Source organism: Prionailurus viverrinus, chromosome C1, assembly GCF_022837055.1.
Source record: "Prionailurus viverrinus isolate Anna chromosome C1, UM_Priviv_1.0, whole genome shotgun sequence".
Lineage (NCBI taxonomy): Eukaryota > Metazoa > Chordata > Mammalia > Carnivora > Felidae > Prionailurus > Prionailurus viverrinus.
Genome location: NC_062568.1, coordinates 122,432,298 through 122,452,474, shown reverse-complemented (window position 1 = coordinate 122,452,474; position 20,177 = coordinate 122,432,298). Strand labels below are relative to the sequence as shown.

The 20,177-nt window shown below is 39.5% G+C and overlaps 1 protein-coding gene and 1 long non-coding RNA gene across 2 annotated transcripts in view; one reads left to right on the top strand and one right to left on the bottom strand.

Moving 5' to 3' along the window:
- The first annotated feature begins 281 nt into the window (after window positions 1–281).
- Window positions 282–8,581, top strand: LOC125172427 (uncharacterized). Its single transcript, XR_007154721.1, has 3 exons — window positions 282–369; window positions 5,158–5,250; window positions 8,533–8,581. It is a non-coding gene; the product is annotated as an uncharacterized LOC125172427 (long non-coding RNA).
- The window catches only part of VAV3 (vav guanine nucleotide exchange factor 3), a 352,519-nt gene continuing 334,559 nt past the window's right edge, over window positions 2,218–20,177 (bottom strand). Inside the window, exons 26-27 of the mRNA XM_047870461.1 lie at window positions 5,083–5,234; window positions 2,218–4,431 (exon numbers count right to left, since the gene is read on the bottom strand). Of these exons, the coding sequence (XP_047726417.1) occupies window positions 4,390–4,431; window positions 5,083–5,234 (194 nt within the window). The 3' untranslated portion in view covers window positions 2,218–4,389. The remainder of the gene's footprint in view (window positions 4,432–5,082; window positions 5,235–20,177) is intronic.

Below are 20,177 nucleotides of genomic sequence, written 5' to 3'. Positions count from 1 at the left end.
TTTTGTATTGCTTTACTTTTTTGTCTCCCATATATGGTAATATACAAACATGCAGTCTGATTAAGTGGTCTCATGTTACAAGGTCTTGAGGGATGTCATGTATGCACATAACCAGGTTGCCTTAAAGTGTTTTGTTTTTTTTTTCATTCCTTAGGGAGGGGACCCTACCACAGTTGCATTGTGCCTAGAAACTCTGGAACTCTCTGACAGAGCCAGAGTCTAGAATGCTTTAAATTTTGTGTAGGTCTTGTGTCGCTGTTTCCCCAGTCCTGATTGATGGCATCTAACTAGAGACAGGATTCCTTTTTGATCTTCTTTCTAGGATTTGTCCATTAGTTACAATAAGGTACCTTCCAAAGTCCACCAGAGGTGAGTACATAACATTTCTCATCAGAGTCCACCCAATCCCAGAAAACTAGTTTCAGTGAGAAATGAAGTGACTAATGGACTGACTTTAAATGATTATGAGCTGGGTGAAAATTCCATTTTCCTAGTGAAAATGTGGAGCTATTAAACTCAACTTCTGAGATTGTTTGTGGGTTTGCATATTAATCTTCCTGAACACACACCTTTTATTCCATCTATAATTTGAATAAGCTCAAAATTAAACCATGCCTATGAAACAAAGCATTAGCTCCAATATTCAAAATAAAAGCTGAGTACTTTACAGTTCATAAAGGGAAGGAGACTTCTTGAGTACTCACCATGTGCCAGGATCTTTGCTGGCATCCTTTTCACATGTTATGGTTTATCCTTCATATTTATTCCTTTATTATAGACAATTGATTTCAGAAGAGTCAATGGCAGAGCTGGGGTTTGAACCCAGATCTGATGGATGCTAAAACTCCTACTCTTCCTAGGCTATCAAATGGCTGAATTTCCTTCCTGGAGAGAATAATTTAGAATCTGCAGAGTTATGCTCCCTAATCTAATAAATGAGCCTGAATTATGTTAAAGGAATTCAAAGATTAGTATGGCAACTACCCAAATCTGCCAGCAAATCCGCCTGATGACAACAGTGACGATAATGATGACAAAAATGGTTCAGGACAGGTCAGGCATTCTTTCACTTTATAGCTATAACCTCAGTTGAGTCTCACAACCATCCTGTGAAACAGGTGCCATCGTTATACTGAATGGCTGAGGCCCTGTGTGGCCAGGATGGGATGTGCACCCATATGCAGTCTGATGTGTGGGGCCAAGCTCCTACCGCTCTTCTATACTGCTGTCAAATAGAGCAAGCACCAAGAGACTAATTCTAATTATCCACATATTTAACTCAACTACTTGATGGAAGACAAAATACAGGAATGTTATAAAGCATATGTTCCCATGTCAACGAATAAACAATGGGGGAATGAATTCTCAATGGTGGTGAGGATGGTGACAATTTGATGGAAGGTCTAAGAGACACAAAATGTTAATATGTTGCAGAGAAAAACCAGACACCAAAGACTCTGAGTAAAGAGCATGAGAGCTGGATAACGCACTGTACTACATGGAAAGCGGGGGATTTTGTATTTCTGAGCACAGTTGTGCTGGTGATGTCAGGCACATACTACTACTGTGTACTCCTGGAACAAGCCTTTCCTGGCCCTTAGAACAGGCTCCCACCCTCTCCTGAGCCAGCCTGCCCCCACCACTGAGGACAATCCTCAGGCCTGCTCTGCCAAAGGAAACTTGCCTCCGTGCCTTTCTGGTTTAGCGGTTTGCTATTTTCTGTGCAAAATTTGAATCAAGACAGAAAAAAAACAAAAGTCAATCTCTGACATAGTCTCTCTAGGGAATATGTGTTGGAGGTTTTATTTTACAAGGCAAAAACAGGCAAATGTTTCTAAGAGTAGTAGTGGCTATTCAGGCTCTGAGGCCGTACTGCCTATGTTGGAACCTCAGTCCTGACACTTACCAGCTGTATGATCTGGATCAAGTTGCCACCTCTCATGATGCCTCAGTTTCTTCATATGAAAAATGGAGATAATATGGGGTTCCACCTTCTGGAGTTGTTAGTCCACACAAAGTATTTAGAACAGTGTGTGGCACATAGTGAACACAGCAATAGATATTATTTGCTACTACTTGAGTATATCTTGTAGGTTCGTAACTTTCAGATTTCATAAATCTGATCAAAATTAGGGCTTCCATTCCCTTGTTGATTATGAGGTAGATGTTGAATTATGGAATTGTTCAATAGACTCAACTCTCAAGAAATCAATGTAATGCAAGTAGTAACTATTTTATTGACATATTTACAAAATATTACAAACTGAAATACCATTCTAATTCACCATATTACACAATGGCTGCATACAGGCAAGACAAAGCATATGGAAGAAACGTTTACTTCTGTCTTTGGTATTAGAAATCTACACAAATCCGCAGCATTTAAAATTTCCAATACAAAGTATTAAACACAGACAAAGATGTAATTGGCAATGTCATGAAAAGGGGCTCTAATGTCCTCTGCTAGGAAACCCCCAGGTCTATGAAATGCAACAGGAAAACCAAACACCATTTGTAAGGGAGGGAGTCTCTTGGCTAAAATAACAATAAAAGAAACAATATAGGCTATAGTACTATACATAGGAGTATTTCAATTTGTGTGAAGTGACTTTCTCCGTAACATTTGGCTGACAGTAACAGACAAAACATTCCCAAGACACAGATCGCAGGTAAGACTTCATAGGAAAGAATCCATTCTGAGAGTACACCTTGAGGGTATAACTTTACTGTACAGAACATTTTATAAAATTCATTTTTGTGATCATTTACACATATACAAAAACTTAACTGGTTTTAGCAAATAATTTTTCTAAAACACAATCACAGTTTACATAATTCTGAGGTAAAGGTCCTGAATCTATCTTTTGAGAAGTCCTAGCTCACGAGGGTCTCTGAAGGGGGATATGTCCTACTGAACATTAAGTTATGACATTAAAGTGGGTTGGGGAGAGGGCAGGTCACACCTACCTACCTCATTTCAGAGATGATCCAGAATTTCAGAACTGAATGTCCCTAGTTTGGCTCTATTAAATTAATGCTTCTCATGTTTTGTTTGGTTGTCTTCAAACATGAAACACTCTGAATCTTGTCAGAACAAGACTTCTGCTACGGAGAAAATATTTCATCAGCAAAGGGCCAAGTTAGTGTCTTAACCTTACTGTCTTGACTAAGGACTCTGTATGTCCCAGGAAGAACATATTTAACCTCCTCACATAAAAAGTAAAGGCTTGGTCAAATGCACTGCAAAACAGATCTTCCCACCAGTTAACGGACACCCCCAAGGGGCCTGCAGGTGGGAATATCCTAGTAAAAGGCTGGGAGCCCACAGTGAATAAGACTAGAAAAGTCTTAGTGACCCTCCTGTCCCAGAAATGCATATAGGACCCAGCTGGGCTTCCCTTTCAAAATCCTCACCAAAGTTGTCTGTGCTACCGTAAATACTCCAGGAAAATGTGAGATTCAACAAATATGTCCTTTTTTTTTGGGGGGGGGGGAAGCTTATGTTAATATGACTTACAACCAGTTATAGCCCTTGATCTGTTTCTGTAAACAATGCCACCTTTCCCAGGTTACTTGAAATTACCCAGAACATACCCAGCCAAGATTATTTCATAGAGTGAGTTACACATTTCCAAAATAACTCTATGAAATCATGAAGGCTGTGAAAATTTAATATGAAGACACTCTTTTATGTACTTTTTTTTATATGAAGAAGTTTGCAAATATAATCAGAACATCAAATGAATAATTAAAACCCCTCTGAGATATATCATTTATGAAGCAAACCTGAGCATTTGCCTCCTCTGTTTTATCATGAGTAACATCTGGGGGTAAAAGTGTCTGCCAGGTGATGAGTCACCTTGTGAGGCAATTTAAGACAAGGAGTGCTGGACCTTTCCCGGAAGCTGCCCAATAAGTGAGACTCTGATTTTTCCTCATGCTGGGAAAAGCAAAATTAAACTCCTGCTTCTTTGTACCATCAAAGATTCTGGTGAATGGCACGTGAGAAGAAAGTAAATGTGTGTCCACCATTTACTGATAGCTGGCGTTCATGGTGCCTGACCACATATGGTAAAAAGAAATACGAACCAATGTGTTTGCAGGGCTCTTTTGGAAAAAAAAAAAAAAAGCTTTTGGCTGTGCCCTAGTCCCCGACAATGACAGACTGGCAGGCTGTTTCTTGCACAGCTCTAGGCAAGCCATTAATCTGTCAGTACCAGCATCTTTAGAAATCCCAGCATTAAGACTTAGGAGGGGAAAAGGAGGGAGGATGTTGAATAGCCAGAAATGTGGCTTTTTAAACACTTCAGTTAATTCACAATGCTGTTCAGGCTTCTGTTTATCCCTTCTCTGAAAGTTCTGGTGCAGGGTGTAACGCTGGAGTGTAATTTATTCATCCTCTTCCACATACGTGGATGGAAACCAGCCCACCTAAAAAAGAAAAGCAACCAACATAGCAACATGACTTCACATCTGGCATTTCAAAGGGCTCTACAAATAGAGCATTTAGTTTTCATAACACCCCGATTAAACTGGGGTTTTATGGCCACTGTAGGTAAAGGAGATTGATTTAACTGCCCTAGAAGCCCGACAGAATGAGTGATGGAGACAGAGGAATAAAAGAAGCCTAAAGAGTGTTCTAATGTGCTAGCACACAAATATGTAAATTAAGTGTACTAAGGGGCTCTACTATTTAACGCTTCCTATTTCTGCTATAGAACAGGATACAAAGGGGTACTATGTCCCCATTCTTTCCAATTTAGATCAGCAGCTCTTATAAATATTCTATGTTCCACATAAAATTTATGCTCTGAGGCTTATGGACTAAAAAGAACGGAAATGTTCCTCAATCCTTTTCCAAATAGGAAGCCATCAAACCTGCCTAGGTGAACTTTATTTATGCCACAATCATATTCATTCAACATCTTTTTCTTGAGTGTCTATTTTCAGTGAGGAACACCACCACTCTCCAGAGCCTTGGCTCTGTGGGGTGAAGGCTTCTCCCCAGCCCCACGGTGGGTGCCCATGACAGCCCGGTCCCCTTCCTTCACCCACACAAGCACATCGAGAGGGACAGCTCACCCTGCCATTTACTTCTCCTCTCCACCAGCCATTTGCACTCATCTTCGTGTAAATCTTCACCACGTCTCCTTTCAGCAAGGACAATTCTCGCATGTCTCTGGCACAGAAGTCATACCGAGCAACGGCGATGCCCAGCACTTTCGGACTTAGCACTGGAAAGAAATGATGGTGAGTCAGCAGTGATCTGTGGTCCCACGACCACCAGAACCTAATCAGATGAATGTTATAGATGCAATCCAAATGCACAGCCATGATTTCACTACAGACTAGTGATAATGATGGAGGACCTTGAAAGCAGCAGAGTTGCTGTTTCAATTCAGTCTGGTGTGGTCAAGTTCATTTCAGGCAGTTTAAAGAACCGCTGTTCTGTTTCATTCTTCATCAGAACCCCAAAACAGGGACTAGCTTTTGTTAAAAAAAAGAACCTAAAATTACCAGCATGCATTCCCTACGGATGGCACAATGATCTATTTCTAACTAGAACCTCTAAGGTCAAAGGTTTACATTTTTATCTCATAATCTCTCCAACTAAGACTTAAAACAACCAAATGCTTTGCTCTGAAATTCTCCTATTGAATCCATGTCATTGTCATTACTTCTAGTTAAAAGGCTCTTCCTTCCCCAACCAGCCCTTTTTGGTTAAAACTTCTTGGGGACAAACTCAATTGTTGCTTCATATAGAGTTTCACTATGTGAAGAAGCTTCAGTCAAGTTTCACAGAAAGAATGCATAAACACCATCAATTTATCCTCTTTCTTTCAAACAAATACTGTAGGTACAGAAAACCTTTACTGAAGGAATGAAGTGCTAACTTACTCCTTGTCCTAACCCGCCCTGCCCCGAAAGAAAAGCTTTATTCAAGCTGTACATTTTTTCTTCTCTAGTGTTTTATAACACATTTCATATTAACTTCTCTACCTGTTGCTCCTTGGGGTTATAAAGTGTTTTCAATTATATGTGCAGTGATTCTGAGAATCACTCACCTGGGAACGGTAGGACTTTATAAACCTTAAATGGGAGAGGAACACAAGTGTAAGAAAAACAAATGGGAAATGCCATCCATCTGTATTTTTAACAGTTCCTCGTGCCCAGGCAGCTGCGGTTATGACCTGCATTACCCTGGAAGAGCTTGCCCACATGGAGACAGGGATCTCTAGCCTATTATTCAGGGCTCTGCAATGACAGGGTTTTTTTTTCAGTCTCCAGGTGTCCATCATAAGATAAACGAATAGCAATGCTGTAGATTTCAGAACTGTAAAGGGAGTAAAAATGGGTCATTTTATTTTACTGTTCAGACACAAACCACTTTAATAGTTTTCTTACTGAAAACCGTCCCATTACCGGGGCGCTACTCTTAGAGTTGGCGCACATAAAGACACCCCTGTGACGGAAAAACCAATCATCACCTTAACTGTGTGACCTTGCACAGGTCTTTGAACCCTTGAGGCCACACTTTTCTCACCTATAAAATGAAAACTCTATGCTAGATGACATCCAAGGTCTTTCTAGTACTAAATGTTATGATTCCATTGGGACTTACAGGTTAATTTTTAAAAATCTGTAAGAAAACATACTTGACCTAGCCATAATGTACTCCCCTACATGTCACATCAACAGCCATTAAATTCTCAGACTAATGACTGAAATCAAGACCAGAATGCCCACACACAAACTGATGGGCACAGTCATCCTTCCAAGCAACATGAAATATGTTTTACTTTTATATTTGGAGACAAAGTTGGGATTGGGTTCTATTTATTTTCTTAATGGGAATAAGTAAGCATTGGCTTTTCTCAGCTAAAATTTCTGATCCTCAAGAAAACTAATGATTTTATAGAGTGCTTCATCTCCCGCTTTATACTTTCAGCCCTCAACACTTTCCAACCTCTCCCCAAAAGACAAAACAAAAAATGTCTAACGGAAATACATAACACGAGCACACACACAAAACCAGGAGAGTGAAATGTCATGACAGACGGTGACTATGACAGAGAAGAGGAAACTGCATGGTGGGAATGGGACTCTAGGGACTATTTGTGAGAAGATGCATCTACATGAGAAGCTACACATAGAAGTCAAAGTATTTTATTTGCAAACAGAAGCAAGTTGAAAAGACATATAAAAGCAGTAAAGCAGTACCTGACCAGAAAGGAGTAGAAGAAGGGGGAACAAAGCTGTAGTCTGGAGGAGTTACAAAAGAAAACCCACAGAACAAAGAAGGGGCTTAGAGAAAGAAAGAAAAAGAGAGAAGCAAAAGAGCATTTAGGTAATGGCAAAAAATCTCAACACGGCTATTTTGTTGTTGTCTATAATCCTAAGAAAATGGTCACGTCAAATCTGGAGTATTAAGCTTCACTTTCACCCAGTTCTCTCCTATAACCATTTCTAAATGAAGGACAAGCCAGATTTTTACATTTTGATTGACACTAGTTCTGAAATTTAGAGCTATCCCTTTAGCGGTGAACACAGCATACCCACTCTACCATGGTGCCATCTTTGAACCCCTCCCATCCGAGGATGGCCTTCTTTTGATGTGATACACAATTCCCACTTTGCTACACCAGTGGAAAAGAGGAGACTGTAAATTCTAAATGTAAAATATGCTTCACATCAAAACTGATATAAGCAAGTAAGAGCCTATAGAGTAGGGTCAAGGAAACATGCAGAGCCCATAGGAAAGTCAAGGAAACACTCATACAATTTGTTAGAAACCATCCCCAACCCCTAACCAAGCATGCACATGCTAATTTATTACCACAAATAAAATGTAAATCGCTTCAAATCTTACCATACCTGGACAAGTAAATACATCCGGAAATTTTGGGAATGTATGGAAAAGTTCTATGCAAAAACTCTACCCTCAGAAGCTTTTTAGTTTACTTTTAATAATAAAAGCTAATAATCATCAAATGGTTCTGAAGTGTTAAATGTCCTGCTCAATGTTTTATATTCAATATTTAATTTAGCCATCACAACAATTCAAAGAGGAGGTACTAATACCACTTTCCTTTGACATTTTTAGAACAACCTAGATTCAAACCTAGGCAGTATGACTTTGGGGTCCAGGCTCATAACTGCTGCATTGCTCTGCATCTAGCACTCTGCTTTAGGTACCTCCATAAGCAGTTATAAAACTCTACCTGTTAATATCATGGTGCCATTGCAAAGGAAAAGAAAGGCATGGTTATAAATTTTCTTCCAATATTTATTCTCCCTCTTCATCCCTGCAATAGGTTATCTGGCCAGGCCAAGTTTGCCCAAAAGGAAGACTTCATTTCTCTGTCTTTATGCAGGTCTATGCAACTATATGACTAAGTTCTTGCCACTATGATATAATAAGCAAGGGTGTTGGAAGGTGGCCTGTGGTACCTTCCCTGGCAGGGCAGCTGGCACATGCATTCACCTTTCTTTTTGGTTGTTCATTCTACCCTGCTGTATGGAATTTACAAGCTACCATCTGGGTCCGTGAGAAGAAAGGCCTCGCTTTAAGGACAGTAGCTCATGAGCTTCAGGGAAGCTGGAGTTCTGAAGATTTTATGGAAGAGGTGACCTGCCCTTTCCCTCAGCCTTGGTCTGGCCACTTCCAGGTTTTTATGAGAATGAGAAATAAATGTCTATCCTGTTTAAGCCAATGTTTTCTCGGATTTCTGTTACTTGTACCTGGACCTAATCTAAACTGTAACAAAAGTTTCTATAACCGAGGAGGAGGTGAAAGTGGGCTAAACAAACTGCAATGCATCCATATAACCTTGCAATACAGATTGTCTCTTTCAGACCATTGACTGATTTGATAGCCACAGAATTCTCCCAAAGTTAATACTCTTGTCAGGAAGGGCTTCTTTGATACCTGGGAACAGTTGTAACTCATTAAGGGGATCCTCAGATCCTATTTAAGTAGACTGGCCATGGGAATTGGAGGAGATTCAGTTGCTCTTGCAACCATGGACTATGGATCCCTCATATAAGACACTTTCCTCATGAATGTCCTTACATATTTACTTTTAACCTACCCTGAAGTATATCCTTGTTGATAATCAAGGCTCTCTTCTAATCCATTACATCTCCCACATTACATTATTTTTGTTTTAAAACTCAGTGATACATGCCATTACAACTAATTTTACAATATGCTCAATTCATTTATTGCCATGCAACATAACTGGTTTAATTTCCTTGAGATGTTATACACACTATTAGAGACAAGAGGGGATGCCATCTCTAATGAGGAAAAATGGCTCACATCTAACTGTATCTTGACAATCTGCAAGATTCCTATCCCATGTTTGTGAGAACTTAAATTAGAACCCCCATTCTACACATTCCTTCTGGCAGGTACTAGAATTTTCTCCTTGGACTGCTTTCTAAGTGTCCATCCTTCACTATCTCTCTGGGACTATTTATCCATAAAGTAATAAAAGAAGACTGCATTTCTCCAAAATTTATAATGAAGATAATTTAAGTCAGCAGTCTGCACTATAACAAGAGATAAGTTAGCTCTAGAAGGAAGATATAAGAAATCAATGAAAACACAATTAAATGAAATTTAAATAATCTCAATAGGTAGATACATTAGATCAGATAACCTGTCTCTAATTTAAAAATATCTAACATTCCTGAAGTGATATGGATAATGCCTCACTATGCAGAGTGAACTTGAATCTGTTTCAGATACACAGTATCAGTGTGCTACCTTCTCTCTTATCTAACCCTCAAAGCCTTATAAGCACTGGCACTCATGTCAAATAGCTACAGTTGGAATCTTCCTCAATCTTATCTAAAATATTATAATCTTAGCTGAATGGTAGCTATTCCCCCAGGGTTAGGCCTTGGCTCCTCTACTGGCTTCAATGGGAACTAATTTTTTTCCCCAGTGAAGGGAACAAACAGATTTTAAGATATGCCTTGGCTCCTCATCTGAATTCCAGTCTGTGATTTCAGATATTTTCATGACACTGCCATGAAGGACAACCACTATCTCCGATGCAACCTGCCTGAAACCAAAGTCATGATCCCCCTCCCCATAACCTAGCTCAACCCTCCACATTTTTTTTTCAATGACTCTTGTGTTCTTTGCAAACTACCCTTGCAAAGTCAGTATGCTTTTTGCCTCTTCCTGTTCACTCTCTTCTTCCTCCAAAATATGAAGTTATTCCTTCACCAAATTCTCAGCTCCATCATTCCAACCCAGGTACTTATGCCATTTCTAAACTAAGACAACTGCCTCCCAGTTGGTCTTTTTGCTTTCAACATTTTTTCCATTCTATATGAAATACTGCCTCTCAGCTACTCACAATAGACAAAGATTCATCATTCCTTTTCCCAGATTAGGAAATCCAAACTCTTGCCCTGAATTCCATGGCTACTTATAGTCTGGCTGTTTCCTGTCTTTCTAACCAAATATTCCATCATTTTCTCATATAAATTCTTTACCCCTAGACCAGCTGGTGGGCATGCACGCCAAGGCCCTCAGTATTGGTTTCTTTCTCTAATGTTTCTCCTCCATCTTGCCTCTGCTAACCTTAACCTCCTTGTCTCCAAGGCTCTGCTCAGGCCCTTTCCAGGAGTCTTCCATGACCAATCCCAACACTTGCCCTCTTCCCTATTCTTTCTAGTCATCTCTAGGCACTTACATCGTGGCACTCCCTGGCTCTACCGTTTAATTACTGCATGTGCTCCTGTGTTCTATCTCCAAAAAGTTGTTGATTCTGGAGAGCAGAGGCTAACTCTTACACTGCTTCTGCTTCTCGACAGGATCGGGCCCAGTGCTAAGCACTGAAGCTGCTGAATGGACAAGTGTCTCAGCAGGATATTTAATTTTGCAAGCTCCTTATGTCTCCTCCTCCTATTCATTTAGCTCATCTTCTGCACACTTAACTGCTCAAAAAGACCTCCAACAAAAGCCAGCACAACACAAAGAAAAGAATGTGAAATATTTTCAGGTTTTATTCCCCAGGATCTCTGAGAACCATAATATATTGATGATATTCTTACAATAACTAATTTTTTCTGAGATGCTGAACAGCTATTAAATACTGTACATCTCTTGGGATTAAGCATATTGTATGCCTGAGGAATCCTCTTAGGGGTAAAAGGTTAATAAGTTTCTCCTACCACCCAGTGTATAGCTTTCAGCCAAATATTTTAAAAATTGGTAGGGATGCTTTCTAGTTTTCTATACATCGTAGCATGACTTACTGTTGCCATTCTTCCTATACATTAATTTTCATTGCCTTTGGGTCCTTAATTCTCAAAAGCTGCCAAAATAGCATCTGAATGTCTTGCATCTACAGAGACAAGAGTATAAAACAACATGTTTCCCTTGGAAAGTATGGGTTTAAATATAGATGTAAATGATGTCAGAATAAAGTATTTGATAAAAAATTTTTTTTGCAGAATGGCTTAACCTGCAAAACGTATTTACATCCTTACCGAGAACATATCCACCTATTTCGAAACACATATAGAAATACATGTTTTCTTCATCAAACTCCTTCTCTCATACCAAGATGCCACTAATTGAAGAATTATTGGCAGGTGCATATCCTGGAATGGAACTAGAAAGACCCGAGTAACAGTGTATTCAAATGACGATGTTGGGGGAATGATTATCTCCCATTCCTTTCACTTCCTGGGCTCAATACTCACTTCACCACCTAGTATTATAGATAGCCTATCTGCTAGTACATCACATCATTTTGGGAAGCTTCTTGAGAGAAACAACTCTTTTTATTCATATCTGTATCCTCTGAGACAATGTTAAGTCTATGTTGAGACCATTATCATTGAGTAGTCATTCGCAAACTGCAAGCTTTAATTAAGGGCCTAACTTCCCTCCTTTCTCAAACACTTTGAGCTCCTTATTAGCACAAACAAAGGAGAAGTTTACTCAGAGAGACCAACACATTCAGGCTGGTCTCTCTGGCTATTTTTCACATGATACCTGGTGCTCAGTTGGGCTAACATTGATGGGGCATTATGAAGTGAATGGCTCATACTTTAGTGACTTAATATTCCTCCTTAGGAACTACTAAGGATGCAGTCAAATATTATTTATCAACTTTTCCAAGTTAAACAAAACCTAAAGTACAAACATTCTCTAACTGAAACAGAAGTTACCTGTTAATAAACTGGGAATAGAAGCTATAAATCATTAGTGAATATTATTCAGTTCTGAGACTTGACTGACAAGACAGAACCACCGAACACAGAAGTGTATCAGTTAAGAAAAGAAGAACAGAGAGTTTAGTGTAGAATAAAAAGTGCTAGAGAATTGATATTTGATGCCTATACTTTTGTGGCAAGGCTAGTGAAACGTTGCTTTGAAGTTTTAGCTCTCCTTGATTAGGCCATTCATGTTCATGAGCAAATGAAAATCTACTCAACTTTCAATAATATTTGAAATGTATACCCTGTGGAGGCCAAGCTCAGTCAACACTCTTCCTTAAGATACTGGTTATCAAATCACAAAGTATTTTTGAACTACCACTTAATCATGTATTACATGTATAACTGAATATGAGCCTAAGCATTTGCTAATTATTTTCTGAGACAGACATTGCCTAACACTCAGCTTTAAGTTGTAACAACCACAAGTGTTCACATTCACTTATGTAAAAAGAAGCTGTCAGTAAAGAGATCAGCAATAGTGCTACCATCAATAGAGTGATCTCTGGGAGTTTGCTGCGCAGCAGTGGCCTGGAGGAGAACCATGTTCCTATGTGGGACACTGTGACGAGCGATCCGGTAGATTCTTTTTACCAAGGCTGTCTACAGATGGCCTAGCAGCAGAGAACATGCTGAGAATTTAATGAATGTTTAATTTAAATTTGTGGTCCTTAACCTGGTTTTATTTTAGAACTTAGCCATGCCTTAGACATAGTGTCAAAGACTTGCTCCCCTGCCAATGTTTATAATGTTTACTGTACATCTTATATATTGTCACTGAAAAAAAACTAAATAATTTAGATTGGTTTCATTTCATTGAATGCTGACATCTGGCAAATAGACCAATCTCCCTTAACCTGAAATCCAAAATTATAACAAGGAAAACTTAGGTCTAGAAATCCTGGAAAAAAAAAAAAAATAAGAAGTCTGTACTCAACACTGCACAGTGTAAGCATATAAAGCCAGTATCAAGAAAAAGATGAGTATAAGGCCTTTCCTGTTGTTACAGAAAATTAGACCATTTGACATTTCTAGGAATTTCAGATTATTTATAGACATCTAGTTTATCAAAACATGAACTTAACTCTAACTCCTTACTCTTTAAAAATAATTGGTAGAGGGGCACATGGGTGGCTCAGTTGGTTAAGTGTCTGACTTCGGCTCAGGTCATGATCTCGTGGTTCATGAGTACGAGCCCTGCACTGGGCTCTGTGCTGGCAGCTCAGAGCCTGGAGCCTGCTTCAGACTGCGTGTCTCCCTCTCTCTCTCTGCCCTTCCCCAACTCGTGCTCTGTCTCTCTCTCTCTTAAAAATAATCATTAAAAAATTAAAAAGTTTATTAAGCAACTACTGATGAGTATTGTGCTAAGGTGCTATTGGAGATACAACAATAAGAACATCTGACTTCAAAAGAGCTTACAGATTGGTGAAAAGACAGACACATACAGAAATGATATAGAGATAGGGAAACCATTCATTTTGGATTAAGAACGCTAGGACTACACTTTAGCCTTCATCTGAGCCTCTCCTTAAAAACAAAAACAAAAACAAAAACAAAAACAAAAACAAAAAAACCTCCAGTCTTCCACTTGCTCAGGTCAAGAGCTTAGTTATCCTTGTGTCTTCTCTTGCTATTCAATTTCACATCCAGTGCAAATATCCTGTTGGATCACCTTCAAAATGTATCACCTATGCGGCTACACGTTGGTTCAAGTTGCTACCATCTCTTAGCTGAGGAGCCGCACGAGCCTCCTCACTGGTCTAGGGAGGCTTCTACCTTGTCCCGCACGTCTCCATGGTCTTTTGTCAATACAGAAGCCAAAATAATCCTATTAATACTTAAGGTTCAAATCATGTCTCTCCTTTGCTTAGATCCACCAGCAGCCTCTCATTTCCTCCAGGCTAAAAGCTAAAGTCCTGAAAAGCAGCACATGGTCTGGCTTCCCTTACCTGTCCTTCTGCTCTGGCCACATTGCACATGTCATGTCATATATGCTTTCTTTGCATTGGCTATTCCCTCTCACTTTTGTCTTTACTCAAGTGTTACCTTCACAATGAGGATTACTTTGATGCCCCATAAAAGAGTCATGGACATACATCACTAGTGCTTTGTGGCACAGAGAGAAAACAGACTTTATTGGCCAGGGGGGATGACATGTAGGCAGAGAAGTAGGTAGAGTGGGCCTCAAATTCCTGTTGTCCTATTGCTTAGGTTGGGCACGGATGGTCTGCACACACCATGGTCAAAGCTTCCAGCAGCCTGCTCTACAGACTGATAGGGTATTTATGCAACCTTATAATAACAGAAATTCCCTGTTATGGACTGAATGTTTGTGCTCCCCCTTTCTCCAAACTCATATGCTGGTATTAGGAAGTGGGGCTTTTGGGAGGTGCTTAGGTCATGAGGATAGAACCCTAATGAATGAGATTAATGCTCGTATTAAAGAGATCCCACAGAGTTCCCTCGCCCCCTTCCACCATGTGAAGATATGTGGTGTCTTCTATGAACCAGGAAACAGGCTCTCAGCAGATACTGAATCTGCTGGCACCTTGATCTTGGACTTCCCAGATTCCATAGCTGTGAGCAATACATTTCTGTTGCTCATCAGCCATTCGGTCTATGTTATTTTGTTATCGAAGACTGAACAGACTAAGACACTGGTCATGTGAATGGCCTCGTTAGGGGAGCTTCTGGAGCAAGTGGCTGGTGTCAACCTCTTCTAATGTTGAGAAAACTCAGAACTGTTGAGCCAGCTTTCTGCTAAGCTACCAAAAGGAGGAAAAATTAGCCCCTTCTTATCTTCCTCATCTTCCTCCCATTCCCCAGTTAAAATAGTAAACCATCTCTAGCACTCCTGAGTACCATCGCCCTGTATATTTTTCCAGGGCACTGACCAACTTCTAACGTACTATATAATTTATTTTTACCTATTATCTGCCTTCCCCACTAGTGTGTAAGTTCCACAAAGGCAGAGACGTTTGTTTTTTTCACTCCTGTGTATCCCCAGCAATTTGAACAAGGCCCTCCCTGCAGTAAGCTCCCAATAAAGATCTGTTGAATGAATGAATGTGGGGATCTATGGTGGGGGTTACTGGTGAGAAGAGATGAGGAAAGTTCTTGGGTTCATCCAAATAGAAGTGTATCCTACGAGAAGGAAGGAGAAAGGGAAGAGGGAAATTAACAGAGAAGACTGAACTTTAAATAGAAAGGCAGCCTTGAATAGAGAAAAATCTGAACCAGCAAGTCAGTTAATATAGGAGGTTTTATGCTCAATTTTGACAAATTTGAGTGCATCCATAGCAGGCTGGCCAGGATGGTAACAGATTTGGCCACCAACAACTGAGAGTTCAAGCAAAGCCTGAGGATGATCTCTCAGGAATGTCATAAAAGGTACTTGTTTGGGGGTGCCTGGGAGCTCAGTCAGTTGAGCATCTGAGTTCGTCTCAGGTCATGATCCTGCGGTTCTGTGAGTTTGAGCCCCACATCAGGCTCTGTGCTGACAGCTCAGAGCCTGGAACCTGCTTTGGATTCCGTGTCTCTCTCTCTCTCTCTGACCCTCCCCAGCTTGCTCTCTCTCGCTCTCTCTCAAAAGTAAATAAACATTAAAAAAAATTTTTTTTAAAAGTACTTGTTTGAAAAAACCTTGACCAGGGCCAATATGGCTGTTAAGTCTAAGGAGCCTAGATACCAAGTACCCCTCTCCACCCCCACCTCCACCCCCTTAATGTCGTTCAGACATTAAGCTAAATTTTATGTCACACTTAAGGGGTATGTGTGATACCATACCCTTTGTACGTGGTACAAATAGATGCTCATACATATTGAACGCAGAAAGGAACGAATGAAAGGAAAACCTAGTCACTTCCGTACTTAATTTCTCACGCTATTGGGAAAGAAGAGAGTTACAGAATTAAGACCTGCTACCTTATGCAGATTTGGAATGGGATCGGTGGGGTATCAAGAAAAGAGAGCTCTCAGCATTGTACTTCAAAGCTGGGAGCCTCATCCAAATTTTAGGAAGGAAAAGAAGGAATTCTTCTCAATTTAGATAAGCTGCTGCTTGTTTTTCAGGAAAAAGAGATGAGAAAGACTACAGCCTTTGATCAGAGCTGCCATGGGAGGGTACTCTAGTCAGGGGACAGCACGTACATTGAGACTAGTTTTTAATTTAGAATATAAGGTCTATGGGGAGGGACAGTATAAAAGATGAAAAATATTAAAACATAAGGACTACTTTTTGAGCTTTTAAACATTAAACAAGATGGCTTTCAATGAGGTTATCTGAATCTGTAGAATTTCTATCTGCAAGCTATATTTCTGGAGGGACCCTGGGTACTGGCTATTAATTTTTAGAGCTATCAGGTTTGGGATAAAAATGCCTTATAGTAGCTAGTAAAGCTCTCAAAGTAAGTAAATAAAAAAGAGAAGTCCAGCATGACCTGATAACGAAGATGTGCAACTATAGTTGATCAGTTTCCCAAGAACAGTAAATTCTGTGGACATCATAGACACACTGAGGAAAAAGAATTTTAGAATGTCCGCCATTTGTTGTAGCTCCTTTAGCCCATAGAAGGGAGTGGATACTAGGAGAATGTAGCTGAAGCCCAGGGAATGGCAGTAAGAAATCCAAGTCCCAAGGAGAAGGGCTTTATAAATGCATTAAAACATGTCAAATGAGGCTAAGGTAGCATTTCACACTGGACAGCAGTATTGGAAGTGGTGGCAGGAGTAGCGGGCACAGGAAGAGCTAAAGCATACAGCACTACCCATGTGCCAGACATTGTTCTAGGTACTTGACATATACCAACTCTTTTAAGGCTCATCAAATGGGCTTTAAACACTATGAGCCAGTATTGCATGATGAAGTAAACTAGGGAAACTGTCCCTTTCCTGTGTCATACAGGCAGCACTTGTGGGGTATCTGTTTGACAAAGGAAGCCTCTCATGACACTCCTTTTGGAGCTATTGCTTCACAGAATCACTGGAGACATTAATCTAATGTATGTAATAGGTGTTTGAAAAACACCGTATTCTATTAATCACAAAATTATTAAATATAAGAATTATTAGGTTCTCATTGTGTATCAAATATTTTATATGAAGGAAGTTTCAGACATAAGTCTTGGAAACTCTCATTGGCTAGACGCGCGTTCTCTTAGGAAGACAGTGCATTTTACTGCAGGAATGTTATGATCCATTTAAAACACTTGATTGTATTAAAGTAATGGTTGCCTTCTAACCCCCATCTACTGACTGCCTGTCTACCCTAATAATATAAGTCCTCTTACCATGCTAACTTATAGACAACTGATAAATAATAAGCTATAAACAAACAAAATAAGGATGGAAAATTTAAAAATTTTAAATTTTAAAAAATTTAAAATTTTAAATTGATTAAATTTTAAAATGGAAATTTTAAATTGATACTATGAGATTGTAATGGGTTTGAATGGTTCCAAAAGACACATCTACCTAGAACCTCTGAATATGATCTTATTTGTAAAATGGGTCTTTGTAGATATAAGCTAAGGATCTCCAGATGAGATCATCTCACATTCAAGTGGCCTCTAAATGCATTAGGGTGGGCTGTGAATGCAATGACAAGTATCTTTTTAAGATACAAGAAAAGGGCAGGACACACAGAGGAGAAGGTAATGTGAAGACAAGGCAGAGATTGGAATCACGTCTCTATAAGCCACGGGATGCCAGAGATTCCCAGTGGTCACCTGGAAACTATAAAAAAAAAAAATACATAGAATGGATTCTACTTCAGAGCCTTTAGTAGAAACCAATCCTGCCAACACTTTGGTTTAAAATTTCTGGTCTCCAGGACTGTGACAGAGTAAATTTCTGTTTTTCTAAGCCACCCAGTTTATAGTAATTTTTACGGCAGCCCAAGGAAACTATTATAATAGGATTAAAACAAACATTTACATTATCAGAATAAAATTGAATCAAACCCAAATGCCAAGTGATCAGGGAAAGGGAGGACAAAAGACGGAGCATAAGATAAGGAGATCAGAAAATAAGGGTAGGTGAAAATGGGTATGTTGAATTACAAGCACAAGAAGGTAAAAACTAAATTAAGTGGATGTTTGAGGAGTTTGTATGTAAGAGGTAATAAATATTGTCCACTGTTATACTGTGATTAAACTAATAAATGGTAACTAAGGCATTGTTAGGGTGTTTCAGGAATTATCAGAAATACAAAAGCTATATTACGCATACTGAGTTAAATATGAGTGATGCAAATTGTTTAAGTTTCTAACACAGTGTCTAAAATGAAGCTCATGCGCCTTGTCAGATGGTTAGTTGAATAATGGGGACACACGTGTGGAAGGAAAGAGACCACACCAGGGCAAAGCCACGCAGGCTCTGGCTCTGACTTTGTCCTGCAAGGTCATTTGTATGGTCCCAGTGACCAAAGATTTTGTTGACTTCTGAGGGACTGCTATAGTATTTGTCCCCAAAAGGAACATACTGATGTATATTTTATTTTCAAACTGACCTATTTACCCATGATTTTTCAAATATCAACTACACATAGTGCTTTAATACTTGCTATTGTCTCGCATGGATCTTATTTTCTGACTTCATTTATTTAGTCCTCTCTGAACACGTTTCATGAAAGGCACTGTGCAAAGTGCAATTTGAGAATGAGGAGCAAAGAAGTCTGGTTCCTAAGGCTTGAGGGAACATAACACCAGAAGAAATCATTTAACCTATATAAAAATAATACTATATTCTATGTAAACTATGAAATGAATGTGTTAATGATTCATAAAGCTCTATCTTCAACCCAGACCTCTCCTTCTGGTGCCAACTGCCTACTGAACCATCGAGTATGCACAGGTAACTAAAACTTCATGCAAAACTGAATGTTTTACCTTTTTCTCTATTCCTCTTATGTCTCTTCTGTTTCCTGGTCAGTCAGTGGCTTCACCATTTGCCAGTCGTCCAAGGCAAGTACTTGTGTTTCATGCTTGTACTACTGCTACCTCAATTCTCTTATCCAATCAATTCAACCTCCAGAAGATACCCAAATCTGCCATAGTTCTGTTCCACTTTGAACTCTGTCCAAACGAGCTTCATTCCTCTCTTAGATATCTGTAATAACTTCCTAACTCACCTCTGTTCTGTCCATGCTCCCTTCCAAGCCACTCTCATGGAGTAGATAGTGGTCTTTTAAAACAATGTAAACCAGTTCATATCATTTTTTGTTTATAAAGCTCAATACATTCCCGTTGTAGAGATCAGAATGCACCTGCTATGCTCCAAACATGTTGGCCTTCCAGTTCCTTAAACATACTACATTATTTCCTGATTAAGGGCCTTCACACAAGCTACCTCTCTACTGTGGAGTTTTCCTACTCTCTGCTACCTCACACCCTTTACACAGATCCTTTACATTTCACCTAGATGTCACTTTTTCTAAATGTCCTTCCTGGACACTGCAGGTTAAGTAGGCCCTCTTATCATACACTTTCATCTGTGCTTCTGCCTCACAAGACTTGTCAAAATTTCTGATGATTTTGTGAACTTGTCTTCTGCTTGTTCCTGTCCACAAAACTGTCCATCTTATTTACTATTGTAACTCCAGCATGTGGCACAGGGCCTGGCACATAGTAAGTGGCTATGCTATGTAAATATTTATTCAATAAAAGAATAAACGAATAAGAAAATACAGTAAGGTCATATGTAAAGAATAGATGGTTTCAAATATGACCTACTTAGTATTCTACATACCCCCAAATCTGTGTCCCAAGCTCCCCTTGCACCTAGAGCGGGAGGGAAAAGCAGGATGCTGCTGCCATTTTCTCTCAATCTTGTTAGAGCTAATGGGACGATCTCTCCATTTAAAAATTTTAATGCTGAAATTATTCATCTTTACAGTAGCAAGAATAACATGAAGAATTCCCATATACTTTTCA